General features: G+C 49.8%; 1 protein-coding gene across 2 annotated transcripts in view; it reads left to right on the forward strand.

Annotated features, from left to right (window-relative positions):
- Positions 1–18,419, forward strand: part of DNAJB6 (DnaJ heat shock protein family (Hsp40) member B6) — a 510,499-nt gene that overhangs the window by 139,268 nt on the left and 352,812 nt on the right. For both annotated transcript variants that reach the window (XM_086941496.1, XM_086941497.1), the window contains exon 6: positions 6,669–6,800. In XM_086941496.1, the coding sequence (XP_086797622.1) occupies positions 6,669–6,800 (132 nt within the window). The remainder of the gene's footprint in view (positions 1–6,668; positions 6,801–18,419) is intronic.

An 18,419-nucleotide genomic window follows, 5' to 3' on the forward strand; every position in this document is an offset into this window, starting at 1 on the left:
GTTATAATTGGACCTCAAGGTTTTAATCACTTCCCTGTCTCTTGGGAGATTGGACAGTGCTTGCTTAAGAGTTTTTAGCGCTGTTGTACAGGCTTGGTCAAACCAGCCAACCTTATCCCATCTAGAATTGATCTTATTGTTAGTAAAAATTCTATTAATAATAGTGCCAAGATCCTCAAAATCCGCTATAATACCCATAGGGGGGGCATTGACTTCCAGACAGCGAAATATCTGTCTGGAACTACCTACCACAACTGTACTATGTAGTTTTTCTGATTTTTCCGTACACCACTTTATCCGGGTTCCATTAGGCCTACTTGGAGCAATATTGTCAACAACCCTTCCTGTAGGCGTAATTCTGGGGCCCCAGATAAGAATAGACATAGTTAGGGCATTATGATCGCTCAGGCAATAGTCCTTAATGATTGGCACTGTACAGAATGGCACCAAAAGGGTTGAAATCAACAAATGGTCAATAACCGACTCAGTATCCCTCCCTTTGAACGTTGGAACAATATTGCCCATTTTATCAAGAGCTGGTTGGTGAATAACTAAATCAAATTTTAACAGAAGACCATTAAGGGAAGTCCCATATGGGGAGTGTTGAAAATGTGCTAAATTCTCCCCCGAATCCCCATCAAACCCACAAACTGGGGTTTGAGAGTGCGGGCACGTTCTGATGTTGAAGTCCCCTCCCCATATGATGTCGTAAGATGTGTGGGATTTATTACAGATTTTATTTAAGAAGGCTTCCAGTTCGTCCACAACCAGGGTGCTGGTAGGATCAAATGTGTTATTGTAATGATTGATCAGTAAAGTGTTCCTACCCTTTTTGGCTTGTAATTCCAGAATTTGTGAATGGGTGCCAACAGTAGAATATGAACCTACAGTTATCGGGAGATCAACTGATATAAGAACAAGCAGGCCCCCTTTTGCCCTCCCCATAGCAGATTCCTGGGCAACACAATTATAAGAAACAAAACCATCAAAATGAATGTCTATAGTGGACCATGTTTCCTGTAAACATAAAATATCAAACCCAAGAATAGGTTCCCTCCACCCTAGAGCCGAAGCTCTCTGACGCCAGCCAGCTATATTCCAGCTCACCATGGAATACCCTTGATCACTTGAGGTAGATATCTCTTCTAAGGGAGAAATCATTGTACATCCCCTATCAGCAATAGCCTCACCGGGTGGTGAAAGGTGGACTTCAGTTGGTTTATCGAGAGTTAAGGGGATCAGATCGGGTAGATCAGAAGTTATTTTGCCAACCGTTACTGGTAAGGTGTAATACTCCACAGTAACCCCGCTATCGACAGAATTAGTCTCGTTGGGTAGAGGGGGAACAGTGGTGTAAACACTGGGTAGTCAGTCGACTCCTTCAAGCCCATCAAGACAACTATATCGATTATAATCCCAGAAGGTGTTCTGCGGGGTCTGAAATGGGGGCAATCTGGTGTGTCTTGGGCGAAAAGGCCTTCCCCTACGTTCAACCCTAGTCCACTCATTGCTTCCATCATAGTACATGGGGTTAATAGGTGGTGGGAAGAAAAAGGAGACAGGGAGAGTCTGGATAGTAGAATCTAATGACCTATTAACACCCGCACATATGTAAGACACTGTACGTGGGTCTCTAAAACTGACAGTGATACAATCTCCCTTAATGGATTTAGGGGTTTTACCAATCCATGGTACCCTCCTCACCATGATAACTTCATTGTGCAGGTGTGCCGGTAAGGGTCGGTTCCAATTAAGCCATTTTATAACTTGGTTTTTAAGGGAGTTAAAGGTTTCAGTTTCACCCCTATCTAATGGAGGTGCTCCTGCCAGAATTACCATAAACCGGTTGGCCTCCGGTGGGAGGTCAGGCCGTCTAGTTCTTGGTGTTTTGAGATCTTCGGGTGGAGGCCCTTGGGTATCGATAGACATAAGTGCGGGTGGAATATGCAAACCTGGGGGGGGGCCTTGAATATTCTGTGGGTCAACTAGGCTAACCGAGTTAGAAACTTGGGGAACAGGTTGGGTGCTTACGGTCGTTGAAACAGGAATTTGGGGCACAGTAGTTGGAGGAATAATTTGGGGAGTAGGCATGCTAGGAGGGAGACCAGAACTATTAGGCTTGGAGGAGTTAGCTAAAAGTATAGCAGTTGATTTCTCTATATTAGACATTCTGAAATCAAGCCTATCTAGTTTGGCCTCTAGTGGAAAAATAATCGATTTTAGTAGGGTTGCTATTTTATCCATAGAAATATCGTTACTGGGTGAGCTCCCTTCACCGTTGGAATTCAACAATACAGATGCTCCATCTATTCTAGCTGTTTTAGATGCCCTCCCGGTATTTTTACCCTTACTGTTATATTGTCTCTTCCGTTTCTTAATAGCCCCTTCTTTCCCCCCCTGAGTTGTAAGGAGGGTAGAATTTCCATCATTTACAGAGGTAAAGGAAACATTTGCACAATCAGAGACATGGCTAGAATCAGCTACGATGATGGAGGGATTAGATATAACAACAGAATCTACACTTAGCGGGGGGCAGAATCGGGAAGTAAAAGTTGGGCATCCACCACAGGCAAGCAGTCAGTAGGTCTTTCAGGAGTTTTAGCATTAGCTAAAGGGCCCATACTAGAACGTTTAAGAGACATTAGTTCCTTGGACAGTCGTTTCTCCAGTGTGACAATTTCTTTGTCAATAATGTTATTAGCCCTAGTAAGAAACTTCTCCATACCTCCTGCGGCAGATTGAGATCCTCCAGCCAGCAGAGATTTGCTCCTGGTTTCGCGACCGACCATGATCCACAGGAAATCAGGCAGCAGGAAGATTTAGGGGGGTAGCCCGGTCCGGTCACGAACGGGCACAAACGGGCCCGCTCTTGGCCCGGTCTTCGCCCGCTTCGTCGTCCGCGCGCGTCCCGCGTACGCGTTCCAGGCGTGGTTAAAATAGGAGGAGAGAAGGGGGCGGGAAGAGGAACCAGGTGCGCGCGGTGGACGGCGCTAGCACTTCTGGACCTCGCAGTCCCGCTCCCAAGGCAGATGGCAGTTCAGGCTCGCCCCCTGCCGAGGTGACCGAGCCGATATGCTCCCAGGTCGCAGGATAGTCAAATTAGAGGGCTCCGCTGCAGTTCTTGCCCCCAGAGCGTCCACAAGCACAGTACAACACTCCACACGCAGCTCGAGCGGCACCCAGTCAAGAGATCAGGGCTAGATCCAACACCGTTTTTTAGCTCACTGCACCATCCCAGTTTCAGAACCTGGCTGTATGCAAATTAGTCTGTTCCTGTCCCAGTGCATGATGGGAACAGGGCAAACCAAACTACAAAAGCCAATTCTTACACTGGGAAGGAAACAAGCTCCCGGGGACCGGTTTCTGGCATTACAGCCGTCTTCGGCCCGGTTTGCTTGAATCCTGATGGTGCAATGAGCAAGGGTCTCACATCTGAGAATACCCTTCCACGCTTAGGGTGGACAAAAATATTTACAACAAGGGGTGGTGAGGGACAGAGTCTCTGAATTAAGCAGAAAGCTCTCACCCAGTCAAGAGATCAGGGCTAGATCCAACACCGTTTTTTAGCTCAAGGTTCAGAACCTGGCTGTATGCAAATTAGTCTGTTCCTGTCCCAGTGCATGATGGGAACAGGGCAAACCAAACTACAAAAGCCAATTCTTACACTGGGAAGGAAACAAGCTCCCGGGGACCGGTTTCTGGCATTACAGCCGTCTTCGGCCCGGTTTGCTTGAATCCTGATGGTGCAATGAGCAAGGGTCTCACATCTGAGAATACCCTTCCACGCTTAGGGTGGACAAAAATATTTACAACAAGGGGTGGTGAGGGACAGAGTCTCTGAATTAAGCAGAAAGCTCTCACCCAGTCAAGAGATCAGGGCTAGATCCAACACCGTTTTTTTAGCTCACTGCACCATCCCAGTTTCAGAACCTGGCTGTATGCAAATTAGTCTGTTCCTGTCCCAGTGCATGATGGGAACAGGGCAAACCAAACTACAAAAGCCAATTCTTACACTGGGAAGGAAACAAGCTCCCGGGGACCGGTTTCTGGCATCTCTTTTCAAGTCTCCTGTAGTAAATCGATTCTTGAAAGGCTTCACACACGATTCCTCCTGTTCCCTTCGTGATGCCTCAGTGGGACTTGAACCTTGTACTGACTTTTCTGATGTGCGCTCCCTTTGTGTCACTTCATAACTGTCTTCTTCGTCTTCTTACTCTTAAAACTGCATTCCTGGTTGCCATCACCTCTGCCAGGAGAGTGAGTGAGCTCCAGGCTCTGTCTTCTAAGCCTCCTTTCTTCTCTGTCCATCCGGACATGATTATTCTGAGGACTCGTCCTTCTTTCCTGCCCAAGGTGGTTACACCCTTTCATATCGGGCAGTCCATCACCTTGCCAACCTTCTTTCCACCTCCGCATCCCTCGAAAGAGGAAGAGAGGCTCCACCGTCTGGACCCAAAACGTGCGCTCTCCTATCTAGATCGCACACGCTATTTCCGGGTGGACTACCAGCTCTTTGTTGGTTACATGGGCGCTAAGAAGGGACGGGCGGTGCACAAACAGACAATCTCTCGGTGGGTCGTTTTGTGCATCAAGGTCTGTTATTCCTTGGCAAAAAAGGAGCCTCCTGTGGGGCTGAGCCCATTCCACTCGGGCCACGGCGACTACTACTGCCCTGGGTCGGTGAGTCCCCTTGCAGGACATCGGTCAGGCAGCTATGTGGGCCTCGTTGCACATGTTTGCTAAGCATTACTGCCTGGACACCCAAGTCCGGAGAGATGGCTTTTTTGACCGTTCCGTTCTCCAGGACTTTTTGGTGTGATCTTGGTTCGCAAACCCACCACCGGGGTTGGTATTGCTGGGGTATCTATTCTAAGGTAAGGACTCTAACACTAACCTGTTTCTTTCAGATGTACTAGTTACTTACCTTCGGTAACGATATATCTGTAAGAAACAGTAGTTGGTGTTAGATTCTTTACCGCCCCACCCATCCTCCCCGTTCTGCGAACCGATATGTAGGGTTAAGGTCATCCCTTTCAGGGCCCTAGTTTTATGGCACCAGTGTCGGTTTCTATCATGCCTCTGCGTTCCTGGCACGGAAAGCTATGTACAGAACTGACGTCAGCGCGTGAGGGTGGCGTCTAAGTACTCAGACAACGTCATCCCGGCGATTTCGCAGACGACTGACGCAGAGCCGCAGACAACACCTACCGACGCGCAAGGGTACTGCTTCTGAAAACTTTCTGGATCCAGCCTGACGCCTGGGGATATTCTAAGGTAAGGAATCTAACACGAACTACTGTTTCTTACAGATATATCATTACCGAAGGTAAGTAACTTGTGCGATAGTTTAAACTAAGAGGTCTAGGCCTTTTTTAGCCTATACCGATTAGTCTACTTCTACTACAATTCTTTTTTAAGGTACCAGGGACTCCCATCATGACAACAGGGAATGATTCAAGCGTGTGAATCTAAGAAAGCTTCCAAACCTGGAGAACTGTAGTTACAGGAAAGTCATTTTATTTCTTCTAATTCTGTTGAATAAAATGCTACTACAGATTTTTGGGCTGCCAGTTTTTATATATCCCACTCGTTGCTTGATTCTGCCTTCTATTTTGAACCATTCAAGATTAAGTAAACAGCAATGCTGCTGGTGCCAAGAGAATGGAGTTGTTTGGTGTTGATCACTCCATAGGTGCAGAGGGCACTGTGATGGTGTCCTAGGCAACTGCATCTGATCCCAAGTTTATTAAGGAGCTCCATTCTAGTGTTCTTTAGAGGAATCCAAATCTGAGTGGAGATGACCTCTTCAAAAGACCAAGGCGTCATGAACAAATCTAAATTGCACTAGGTAACTTGCTCAAAGTAATTACTTAATTTTGGATGCATGGTATCTCTCTGTAGTGGGTTATTTTCCAAGAAAAAAGGGTCATCAAAACCTCCCAGACTGCTTGGCCCACAATGAAACTGAAGAATGCTTAAAATTCTAACCTCTGTTTCAGAGGACATTAATAAGGCCAACAGGTTACTTTTTTAGATATTTAGACAGCCGCACTCCCAGATGTGATGCTGGTTGTTCAGTAGGAAAAGTGTTGTAGGACTGATTGGGATGGGACCCTATATGCCTGCTTACCTCAAACCATCAATTCAGTGTAGTTTTTTAATTTCAAAATTCTTTGAGCAATTGAATGAGAAATGTAATCTTTCTGGGAAATGTAATATTTCTGACCCACTACATATTGTTGGAAGTGCCAAATCTACACATTCTCCAGACGTTACCCTGGCTGTTTGCTGTTCAATTTTGAGCCATCTATAGCAAAGTTGTCAAATGATGTACTTGCCTGAGCGATTTTTAGGGCAAGCTTAGTGTAGAATGTTGTTCTTTTTGTAACCAAAGTAATAAGCCTCCTAAAAAATTGTTCAATGAAACGTGTGCTTCAGCCTTGCCCAGAAACTGCTAAATGCCTCTCTGGTGGAGATAGATAGGTAGACATCCAATGTTATATTTTATTTGGACTAAAACTAAACATTTAAAAAAAATATAATCAGCAATTTGGAATTTGGAATCCAGTCCAACTGCAAGCTTTACAAAGTGGACATTTTAATAATCCAGATTGCAGCCAAATTTGTATTTGATATATATTCAATGTGTTTTGTTTTTTCTTTTCTAGAGGACCCATTTGATGACTTTTTTGGGAACCGAAGAGGTCCGAGAGGACATCGAAACCGAGCAGGGGGACAATTTCTTTCTGCCTTTGGTGGATTCCCTGCTTTTGGAACTGGGTTTTCCCCCTTTGACACAGGTATTGTTTGCTATAAACACTTAACAAGAGAGTATGCTAAACTGATGAATAGACTATAATGTGCTACAATAAAACGAACTAAATTGTAGGTGCCCCAATTATGAAGTGACTTTCATTCCAGTTTCTTAGGTTATACTTTTTTGCAGAGTTCCTGTGCTTTGTCAATTGGAAGCAATAGACTTTGTGAAGTTGTGTGGAAGAACTGGGCATACCCGTAAGTGTGTTAAGGTATCTGCTTTGTTTGTTAACAGAACAACCTGATAAGCTGATCTCCATTACATCTTTCTGGAAAGGTTTCCAACCAATTTCCCAGGAATTCAAATATAGAAATTGTAAGGCAATGCCTCTTTTTGTATGGTAACCCCCTAGGCTTTTGGAATAATGCTGCTGGGGTTTCGACTTGTAAGTGCACTGATGCTTGCTAATCAGACCTCAGTGCGTGACAGCAAAATGTGTGTTAAATTTGGTATACACAATTGGCCTAGGCTAACTTGCCTGCAAGTCCCTAGTATATGGTACCTTGGGCACATATCTTAGTGTTAACTCCAGCGATTGCAGCAATGGTTGTACCACCCTGGGTGGTACACGGGTAAAACAAATCTCCCAGTCTGCCATTGCAGGCTGAAAGAGCAGTTATAAACTTCTATGCCATTTAAATGTATGGCAAAGCCAAACCTGCCTCTGCAATATGTGCAAGTCACCCCTGTGGCATGCCTACCGAGCCCTAAGGCAGGGGGCAGCTTATTTTGTGGGCAGAACATGTATTTTACATGTTCTTGTAGTAACAACGCATAACAGTTGTTTTTCTGTGAACTCTAACTTGGTTGCCACATTGGCGAGTACAGACTTGCAAGCTAACCCCTTAGGTGTGCTGATTCTGGAATGGTGTGAACAAAGTGGATAATCCAAGGTATCAAGCAACTTGTTAAAAAAAATGTTTGTCCTCATTTGCCTCGACCACAATAAGCAATCCAAACACCTGAACCTGTATACCTTGGACCAGGAATCGAAACTTCCCAACTTGGGTTCACTAGTGCATAGGAGGGAATTGTCCCAAACGGGTAAAAGTCACTCAAATTTGGCCCGGTATGAGCCGGCAGCTGCTGGTATGGATTTTTGGGAACCGGGGTTGCAATCCATTGCAGCCTGGAGAGCTATAAAGGAGGTTTAATCATAGGGCAAAGAGTGCAACTGATTTAGTGGAGACCTCGATCAATATTCTCCCCCTCTTTGTCAAGCCATCTCAATAGGAAGCGCCAAAGGCCATTCTTTCTTTTAGATGTAGTCCCCCTTAGATCTAGCTTGGATGGAGTGATTAAGGAGTCCAACCACATATCATGCTGGGGGGTAGGCATTCAACCCATTTGCAGCAGATTTCCCTTCTTGCCAGCAGTATAGCAAAGAAAAGAAAAGCTCTTGCGGGACCAGCAATTTTGTCAAGTGATTCCAAAGATGATCAAGGAAAGGCTTACCTCAATTTGCAGCCCTAAAATAGTAGAAATGGTGTAACGGACCTTCGGCCAAAATTTAAGGATAGCAGGAGATTGCTGAAACATATGGACATCTGATGCTCTTTTTAGGTCACATTTCTTGCATTTGACAGCAGGCACTTTTGACATCTTTGAAAGCCTTATTGGGGTTATATAGACCCTACGGACATTAAAGAGATGATTTTCTTTTTGGCCAGGCCAGCTTAACCACAGGAAACAAAGTGCTCATTGATACTTGCCAAAGTTGTTCACATGTTCCCCTGGCATGTATGTACCCCACAAGTCTTCTGACGGGTTGAATTCCCCATCTATTTCTTCTTCAGTACTAGAAAGATTCTGCTTTCGTCCCCGGAGGTTTCGCCACCAGGTGCTCTTCTAGAGGGCTGCCTATGCCATTTTTTTGATTTTGAGCCCAGCTGTTCATTTGAATATATTTAAATTTGAAATATCCTTTTCCATGACACTACAGAAAGTTGACCACTGTAGTTGCGGGCCTTCTTGGGTAAGGTCTCCCTACGCCCAGCCCTTCTCAGTGGCTGAGCTAATTTATCTTTTAGGCAATCTGGTGTTCCTGGGGATTCCCACAGGGGGGTAAGGCTTTGAAAATAGCTAATACCAGCTGACCCTCTGAAACTGATACAGGCAACCACCTGTATTAAATTACTTCCACTATAAGGTTACCTTATAGTGTAAGTAATTTAATGCAGGTGGTTGCGTACATATTTGTTCTTTATAAGGTTGTCCCAGTGTGACCATTTTTGGTTGTAGTTGTCCTCGTTTTCACTGTGGAGCCATGATAAGTTCCAACTTGAATTTCAAACACCGTCTTCCACCGAAATCGCGTTCCTAACCAGGTTCCAGGAACCTGGTTAGGAACGCAATTTCGGTGGACCGCTGCTAGAGTACTACTAGAATTGGATATTGTGGATTGGGTGGACGCCCTTCAAAGGGAACATACTATACGCTGGTATTGGAAGACAAAGTATCGCACAAATTGGAGATTTGCCTTAAGAGCCCATAGGGGGCGAAACGCGCATCGGCTGTCAAGAACTGTCTTAAAAAAAGAAATAAAGCTTGGATTTTGGATAATACTACGTGATTCCTTTGGACAAAGAAATGGGGTTAAACGTGCTTACAGCAAATGACTGAAAGAGACTTTTCTGTGATGTGCAATTGATGTTTCTGTATCGTCAGTGGAGAATGTATTCCTCAAATATAATGGTAGTTCTCCCAACAGGTTGACAAGCTCCAGAAAAAGCTTGAGTGCTGTGGTGTACGCAATTACACTGATTGGACTGAGGTGCCCTGGCAACTGCATTCCATCATTAGAAGTGTTCCTGAAAGCTGTTGTAACAAATCCTATTCAAATTGTACAGGCGATGTGTCCCAGCCAGAGTTCCTATATCGAAGGGTTGTCAAGGGATGCTCCACCAAACACTGCTTCGCATCCTGAAGTTCATCTACTGAGGTTCCATTGGGGCAATTGCGGTGGAGATTCTGGCTGCATTGATTGATTGTGTACTTATCGGAAGGCAGTCGTTTCAAGACTTCCGATTCTCGACTCTGAAACGCTTGCCTAAATATGAAAAAAAACCTAAACCAAAGATATCTGTGGATCCACCAGTTTGAAAAGTTTACAACAGTTCACCTGCGTCTGTGACTAATATTACACATGATCTTCAAACTAGAGTTGCAAAGGACCAATGAATTTCTACCTCTCCTTGAGAATTTCAAGGCTATTTGGACAATTCTCATCTTTATGTTCATGTCAAAGAAGGACTTGATTAGTGAAGTACCAATTAGCAAAATTATGCACTTAAGTTCCAGTTGTATGTTAAATCTATGTACTTTTTTTATATATTGATAAATTTTTTCTTTCAACTATACATTTTTTTTTTGTCTTCAGTTGCTTTCTCTAGTTTTAGGTGAATTCAGGTCTTGGTAGCGCATGGCAGCTTGACGTCGAGACACTCAGCTGTCGACGTCGACACAGCGCTCGCCCTCAGTGAGGCACCGCTCTGCATCGAAGGGCATTTCTGACCCTTCAGTGTCAGGTGCAGGATCTCCTCAGGTTATCTCTACGTCGAAGTTCCTCTTCTACGTCACCAGAAGGGCGAGTGCAAGAAGTCCATTCTGCAGGCCACTGTTCCTCCTGCGCAGCGGGAAGAAAAGCACAGATCTCCTTCCGTTAATATTTCTCCCAGGTGGCTCCTTCCACTTTCAGAAAACCTCTACGCAGATCCAACAGACTCTGAACTAATCTAGCCCTCTCCATAGATCTCCTCTGGCTCGTTTGGTGCAGGCAGTGGATCGTTCTCCTACCACTCCTTCCAAGGGTCACCAACCGAACCGGTCTCCCTCTCCATCAGGTCGGAGGTCCTCTTCCCTTAGCCGCCTCAAGAGGCGTAGTTCACCTTCTTGTTCTTCCTCCTCTACACATTCTTACAAGATGGAATACTCACCCACACTGACTGACAGACCATTATCCAGAGTATCGCCTGTGGATGACATTAATACCTTTCATGATGTACTGATAAGAGGAGCACAAAAACTGAATATCGAAATGTGTGCGCTCAGACATCTACGTCAGTCATCTTTGAGACTCTGCACCAGAAATCAGTGTCGAGGCCTCTACTTCCATTGGTTCTGGGCCTTTTGCAACATGTCATGAACATTTTTCTTGCCCCAGGAACGCTCAGAATGGCTCCTGCAAGGATCCTAAAGAAATACAGAGCATTGGAGCAGGATCCTTCTTTCTGCGGGGTGAATCCCCCACCAGATTCTGTGATTATTGCTGCTGCAACGAAGACTCACGCAGTAGCCTCTTCCTTAACGGTTCCTCCGGGCAAGGAAAACAGAGCTCAGGATTCATGGGGAAGGAAAGCATGCGGCTCGGCAGCTGCATCCTTAAAAGTATCTAGTGCTGCAGCCCTCTTGGGGCGTTATGATGGGGCTTGAAGAGTGCTTCAAGGGCAAACTGCCCAAGGAGGACCTCCAGGATTTTTGAGAAATTCTCCAGGAGGGTGCTCTTGTAGCGAACTAAATGATCAGCTGATGGAGCATCTCTGGCTGTGCACTCAAACTCGCATGATATCTGCGCCAGAAGATCCTCCTGGTTACGTCTTACAGCCTTGAAGCCGGAGGCACAGCTGTACATCTTGAACCTGCCGTTTTCAGGGAATTCTCTATTTGGTTCCCATACAGATGAAGAGATGACCAGGATGAAATTGAAACTGGACTCTCTAAAGGCTGTGGGTCTGTAAGAGAGGAAGGATTTCAGACGCTGGAACAGGCCTTATGGTCGGAGGCCGTTCCAACAGGGTTCAAACCCCGTTGGAACAGGCCTTATGGTCGGAGGCCGTTCCAACAGGGTTCAAACCCCTCAGTGGTCCTAGAGGCAGTAACGCCAGTCCAAGACACTATCAAGGGCGCCAACCTTCCTGGGGTAGAGGTGCACCCAGACAACCCTCTTCCACTGCCAAGAACACCACCAAATAATGAGCAGTCACTTCCCCTATCGCCGTTGCCTGCTCCGGTGGCCGGAAGTATTGCCTACCATGTACAAGAGTGGCACAGCATTACTAACTATGAATGGGTGCTGAATATACTGCAAAATGGATATGCTGTACGTTTCCGTTCACCACCACAATACACACATCCGGTAAAGACCAGAGATCGCCAACTGTCGCTGGTACGTCAAGAGGTGTCCACTCCCTTACAGAAACCAGCCATAGAAGAGGTTCCTCCCTCACACGAGGAAAAGGAGTGTACTCCAGATACTTCCTGGTCCAAAAGAAGGACCAAAAAGCGTGAATCTGAAAGAAACACGTTAGTATTAGATTCCTTACCTTAGAATATCCCCAGGCGTCCGTCTGGATCCGGAAACTTTTGCGTAGCAGTACCCCTGCACGTCGGTAGGCGTCGTCTGCAGGCGTCCCCTGCGGCTCCGCGTCCGTCGGTGGCGTCGTGCGCCGTGATGTCGTGCGCCGTGATGACGTCGCTGGAGTATATAGACGCCGCCTCCGCGCGCTGACGTCAGTTCTTCTTTTTTCCACGCCAGTAAGCGCAGATCCGAAGAGCAGTACTCCGGTCTTTTGACCAAGTTTTGTTAACTTCTTATAACTTTTTGGTGCCGGTAGAATGCCCGGTTTCAAGAATTGTGACGGTTGTGACCGCACGATGTCGGTCACGGACCATCACCGACTCTGCCTCCGGTGCCTGGGCCCCGACCACGACGTGGATGCTTGCGTCGATTGCCGGGCCTTGACAAATAAGGCTAGACGGGAGCGGTCCTGCAAGCTACTCGAGCTCAGAGTGTCGGCCCCGCGTCGAGAGCGGTCCCGGGAGCGGTCCCAGTCCGGCCGGAGGTCCAGGGAGCGTTCGAGGGAGCGGTCGCGGAGCCGTGCCGAGCGCTCCGGAAGTCGTCACCATTCGTCTGGTTACTCAGGTAGAAAACACAAGAAGTCGGGGCGTCGTCATCGTACCTCCGCTACCCCCCCAACCCCCCACTCTGACGCTCGCGCGACGCGGCCGGAGGTTCGGGTGACCCCACCCCCGCGGCACCGCAAGAGTCGCCGGCGCGGCCTGCTCAGTACCCTCCGGTCCCTGGGCTCGGCGCGACGCCTGAGGAGATTGAGGCGTTCCTCATGGCCATGAGGACGCTCACTTCTCCGACGGGGCCTACGGCACCTTCGGGCCCAGTGCTACCGTCCGGGGACCCTAGCGGTCCGGGTGTCCCTGCCTCGACGCCATCGGGTGCTCCGGCCCCGGTGCCCCCTACGGCTCCGACCCCGGCGCCGCAGGGTCCTTCGGGGTCGACGCCGGCTGGTCTTCCGGCGCCGATTCCGTCGAGGTTACCCCCGACGCCATCCCCGCGCGGCGCCGGTTCTCCTGCGCCGGCCGGCGCCGGGGCTCCGGCGCCGGCTCTAGGCGGCGTCGTCCCCATACCCTCCCCGAATCCGGACGCGGAGTCGGACCGGCGTCGCACGACGCCGGGCTCAACGCCGATGGGGCCTGTGAACCCTGAGGAGCCGGTCTACATTGTTGACTCCGAATATGGAGATGATGTGGAGTACAGTGAGGGTTGGGAGGGGTCTGAGGACCCTCTGTCACGTGAGTGTCAGTACGACGTGGACTGGACAGGTGATTTGGGTGATGCCAGTGGTCTGGACGACTCTCCTAACCCTGGCTTTGTCTCACCTCCTACCGTGGCATCGGAGGAAGGGGCTGCCTATTCAGTGGTGTTGATGAGGGCTGCCAAGGCCTTACACCCTGAGCTCCCCATCGTGGCCGTGAGGCCTAACATCCTCACTGAGGTCTTCAAACCGCAGTCATGCCCACAGGAGCCACTGCTGCCGTTTAACGAAGCCTTGTCAGACGTTCTTTTGGGCACGTGGTCCAGGCCCTCTTCAGGTTCGCCTGTTGATAGGAACGTGGCCAGACGCCACCGTCCGTGTCCGGACGACCCCAAGTTCCTGTCCACCCATCCCACCCCTGAGAGTCTGGTGATCCAGGCCTCGACTTCCCAGACCGCATTCCCGTCGGCCCCGCCCAACCGGGAATCTAAGAGGTATGACCAGTATGGCAAGAAGGTCTTCTCGTCCCTGAGTTTGGGACTGCGGTCTTGCAACACCGCTTGCCTCTTGGGCCGCTACACCCACTTTGTGTGGGATACGGTCGCGGAACTGCTGCCAGAATGCCCCATGGAGGTGCGGTCGCTGATGGCCGAGACGCAGCTAAATATTCCATACGGTGTGGTCTTGATACGACCGACTCGCTGGGCAGAGCGATGTCCACGACGGTGGCGATTCGTCGCCACGCCTGGCTGAGATCCGCCAACTTTTCGGCTGATGTCCAAAATGCCTTGATGGACATGCCGTTTGATGGCTGTCGCCTGTTTGGTGACAAGGCGGACCACGCGCTGGAACGCTTCAAGGACTCCAGGGTCACGGCCAAGTCCTTGGGTCTCTCGACCCAGCGCCAGCAAACAGGTTCGGGTCGCTCCTTTCGTGGCCAAGGAAGGGGCGTCCCCACAGGTGCTGCCAGCCACGCGCCGCAACAATCTTTTCAACGCGGTGGCGGCCATGGAAACCGCCGTGGAGGCGGTCGGGGTCAACGGCGGGGTCAGACCACACCTCCCCCCGCAGCATCAGCCTCCAAATCCTCCTAGTCCGTGCTTTCAGGCCCATGTGACGCCCGTGGGTGGCAGGGTTCACCATCACCTCGCCCGCTGGTGCGCAGTCACATCGGACAGGTGGGTGCTGCAACTCGTCCGAAGGGGCTACTCCCTCCTCTTCGAGACCACTCCTCCAGCCATGCCACCGCAGAACCACCGTGTGTCGGGGGACCACTTGACACTTCTGCAGGGGGAAGTTACGGCCCTCTTGGCCAAGGGGGCCATCGAGCGCGTTCCTGGGCCAGAAGTAGGGCGTGGTTGCTATTCCCACTACTTTCTGGTGCCCAAGAAGGACAAAGGGGGCCTACGTCCTATCTTGGATCTAAGGAACGTCAACGGCTTCCTCCGGAAGGAGAAGTTCAAGATGTTGACATTGGCTCAGGTCTTGGCTGCTCTAGACCCGCAAGACTGGATGGTAGCATTGGACTTGCAGGATGTGTATTTTCACATCCCCGTCCTGCCGGCCCACCGGCGTTACCTGCGGTTCATGGTAGGCAAGGAGCACTTTCAGTTTATCGTGCTCCCCTTCGGCCTTACCAGCGCCCCACGGGTGTTCACAAACGTGATGGCGGTGGTCGCAGCCCATCTGCGCAGGTTGGGGGTTTCCGTCTTCCCCTACCTAGACGACTGGTTGTTAAAGGCGGGCTCGCCCCAGACAGTCGTCCACCACCTTCAGATGACGGCAGACCTCTTGCACGACCTGGGGTTCTCCATCAATGTGCCGAAATCACACCTGTGTCCCTCTCAAAAGCTCCTTTTCATCGGAGCGGTTCTGGACTCGGCGCAGTTTCAGGTTTATCCTCCGGAACGGCCAGTCCGGGATATACAGGCTTTGATTCCCATCTTTCAGCCGCTATCCCCGGTTTCAGTCAGGTTGACGTGCGGCTGCTGGGGCTGATGGCTTCCTGCATCCTTCTGGTGCATCACGCCCGGTGGTGGATGCGGGCTCTGCAGTGGGACCTGAAGTTTCAGTGGGCCCAGCATCAGGGCAACTTGTCCGACCATGTCTTGATCTCAGAGGGCACTGCGAGACAACTGCAGTGGTGGCTTACGGACCGCGATTGGGTCAGAGGCAGATCCCTCTCCCTTCCCCAACCGGAGCACGTTTTCGTGACGGACGCGTCCCTCCAGGGCTGGGGGGGCCACTTGGTAGAGGCAGAGATCAGAGGCATCTGGTCTCCGGCGGAGTCCCGGCTCCATATAAACCTGTTGGAGTTACGGGCGATTCGCATAGCACTGAAGGCATTCCTCCCCTTTGTCAACGGGAGTGTAGTGCAGGTGTTCACGGACAACACCACCGCCATGTGGTACTGCAACAAGCAGGGCGGGGTGGGGTCGTGGACCCTTTGCCAGGAGGCTCTGCGTCTCTGGCAATGGCTGGAACGTCAGGGCGTGACTCTGACGGTTCAACACCTGGCAGGTTCTCTGAACGCCAGGGCGGACGAACTCAGCCGTCGGTGCTCGATGGATCACGAATGGCGTCTGAACTCGGGCGTGGCGCGAGGCCTCTTTCTGCAATGGGGAGAGCCTTGGTTAGATCTATTTGCCACAAAAGAGAACGCGCAATGTCATCAGTTCTGCGCGTTGGAGTTTCCAAGACGGCACTCGCACGGCGACGCCTTTCGGCGCGAGTGGAGTTGCGGTCTGTTATACGCCTTTCCGCCTATACCTCTTCTGCCCAGAGTGCTGAAGATCAGGCGCGACCGGGCCCAAGTTATTCTTGTGGCTCCGGACTGGGCTCGAAGGTACTGGTATCCCGAGCTACTCAGCATGTCAGTCGGTCCCCCGATCCGCCTGCCTCTTCAGGAGGACCTTCTGTCGCAGCAACAGGGGACGGTCCTCCACCCGAACCTGTCCAGTCTCCACCTCCATGCTTGGAGATTGAGCGGCGGCAGTTGAGGCCATTTGACTTGCCTCCTGAAGTCTGTGATGTGATTCTGGCAGCCAGGCGTCCCTCCACAAAGTCGGTATACGCCTGTCGGTGGAACAGATTTGTGGCATGGTGCACAGCAAAGGCTGTGGACCCTCTTTTTGCCCCTCTTTCCGAGGTTCTTCTTTTTCTTCTCTCTCTTGCCCAGCAGGGCTCTGCTCTGGGCACTATCAAGGGCTACCTTTCAGCCCTTTCGGCCCTCCTGAGGCTGCCTGATCAACCTTCTTTGTTCAAGTCCCCTGTTGTAACGAGATTCTTGAAGGGCATCACACACATGTATCCTCCTGTTCCGTTTGTGATGCCTCAGTGGGACTTGAACCTGGTTCTAACGTTCCTGATGTGTGCTCCCTTTGAGCCACTTCATTCCTGTCCTCTCCGTCTCCTGACTTTAAAGACGGCCTTCCTGGTTGCCATCACCTCTGCCAGGAGAGTGAGTGAGCTCCAGGCTCTTTCTATAAAACCTCCTTTCTTGTCCATTCATCCAGATAAGGTGGTTCTGAGGACTAGACCTTCTTTCCTGCCCAAAGTAGTTTCTGCTTTTTACATCGGGCAGTCCATCACCCTCCCCTCCTTCTTCCCGCCTCCGCATCCCTCAAAGGATGAAGAGCGGCTCCATCGTCTGGACCCAAAATGTGCGCTTTCATTTTATATGGATCGCACACGCCAGTTCCGGGTGGATGACCAACTGTTTGTTGGCTACGTGGGTGCGAAGAAGGGACGGGCGGTACATAAACGGACCATCAAAGCGTGCTACTCTTTGGCTCGGAAGGAGCCTCCTGTTGGGCTGAGGGCTCATTCCACTCGGGCCACGGCGGCTACTACTGCCCTGGGCCGGGGAGTCCCCTTGCAGGACATTTGCCAGGCGGCTACGTGGGCCTCGCTGCACACCTTTGCGAGGCACTACTGCCTGGACAGTCCAGTCCGGAGGGATGGCTTCTTTGGCCGTTCTGTCCTCCAGGACTTTCTGGTGTAGGAATGTAATGGTTCGCAGACCCACCACCGGGGTTGGTATTGCTGGGGTATCTATTCTAAGGTAAGGAATCTAATACTAACGTGTTTCTTTCAGATGAACAAGTTACTTACCTTCGGTAACGATATATCTGTGAGAAACATTAGTTAGTATTAGATTCCTTACCGACCCACCCATCCTCCCCGTTCTGCGAACTGATACCTAGGGTTAAGGACATCCCTTTCAGGGCCCTAGTTTCAAATGGCACCAGTGTTGGTTCTCACATGGCTCTGCGTGTTCTGGGGCGGAAAAGCTGTGTGCAAAGAACTGACGTCAGCGCGCGGAGGCGGCGTCTATATACTCCAGCGATGTCATCATGACGCCAACGACGGACGCGGAGCCGCAGGGGACGCCTCCAGACGACGCCTACCGACGCGCAGGGGTACTGCTACGCAAACGTTTCCGGATCCAGACTGACGCCTGGGGATATTCTAAGGTAAGGAATCTAATACTAACTAATGTTTCTCACAGATATATCGTTACCGAAGGTAAGTAACTTGTTCTTCAGGCCTATTCTGGATCTAAGTTTCCTCAACAAATTCATCAGAAAAAGACTTCATATGCTGGCACTCCATCAAATATATCCCCATTCCAACAAGGGGACTGGATGTGCTTGATAGATCTTCAGGATGCGTACTTGAATGTTCCAATTGCTTTGTGGCACTGGAAGTTTCTGCTCTTCATGGTAGGCTCCAAGCACTATCAGTACAGAGTCCTACTGTTCGGCCTAATGTCTGCAACTCGAGTGTTCATCAAATGCATGGCATTAGTAGTAGCTACTCTACGTCTCCAAGGTCTGTTTGTCAAGTGGTACCTCAACGATTGGCTCCTAAGAAGCTCATCTCCTCAGACTGTGAAAGACCACTATCAAATCTGTCTGAATCTGCTACAGCGCTTGGTCCTTAAAGTCAATATGGAGAAATCAATCCATCAGCCCACTAAAAGAATACATTACCTGGGTGCTACTCTAGACTCCAGCCCAGGAAAAGTGTCTCCTTAGGAGGTTAGACTATTC

This window comes from Lissotriton vulgaris, chromosome 10 (genome assembly GCF_964263255.1).
Source record: "Lissotriton vulgaris chromosome 10, aLisVul1.2, whole genome shotgun sequence".
Lineage (NCBI taxonomy): Eukaryota > Metazoa > Chordata > Amphibia > Caudata > Salamandridae > Lissotriton > Lissotriton vulgaris.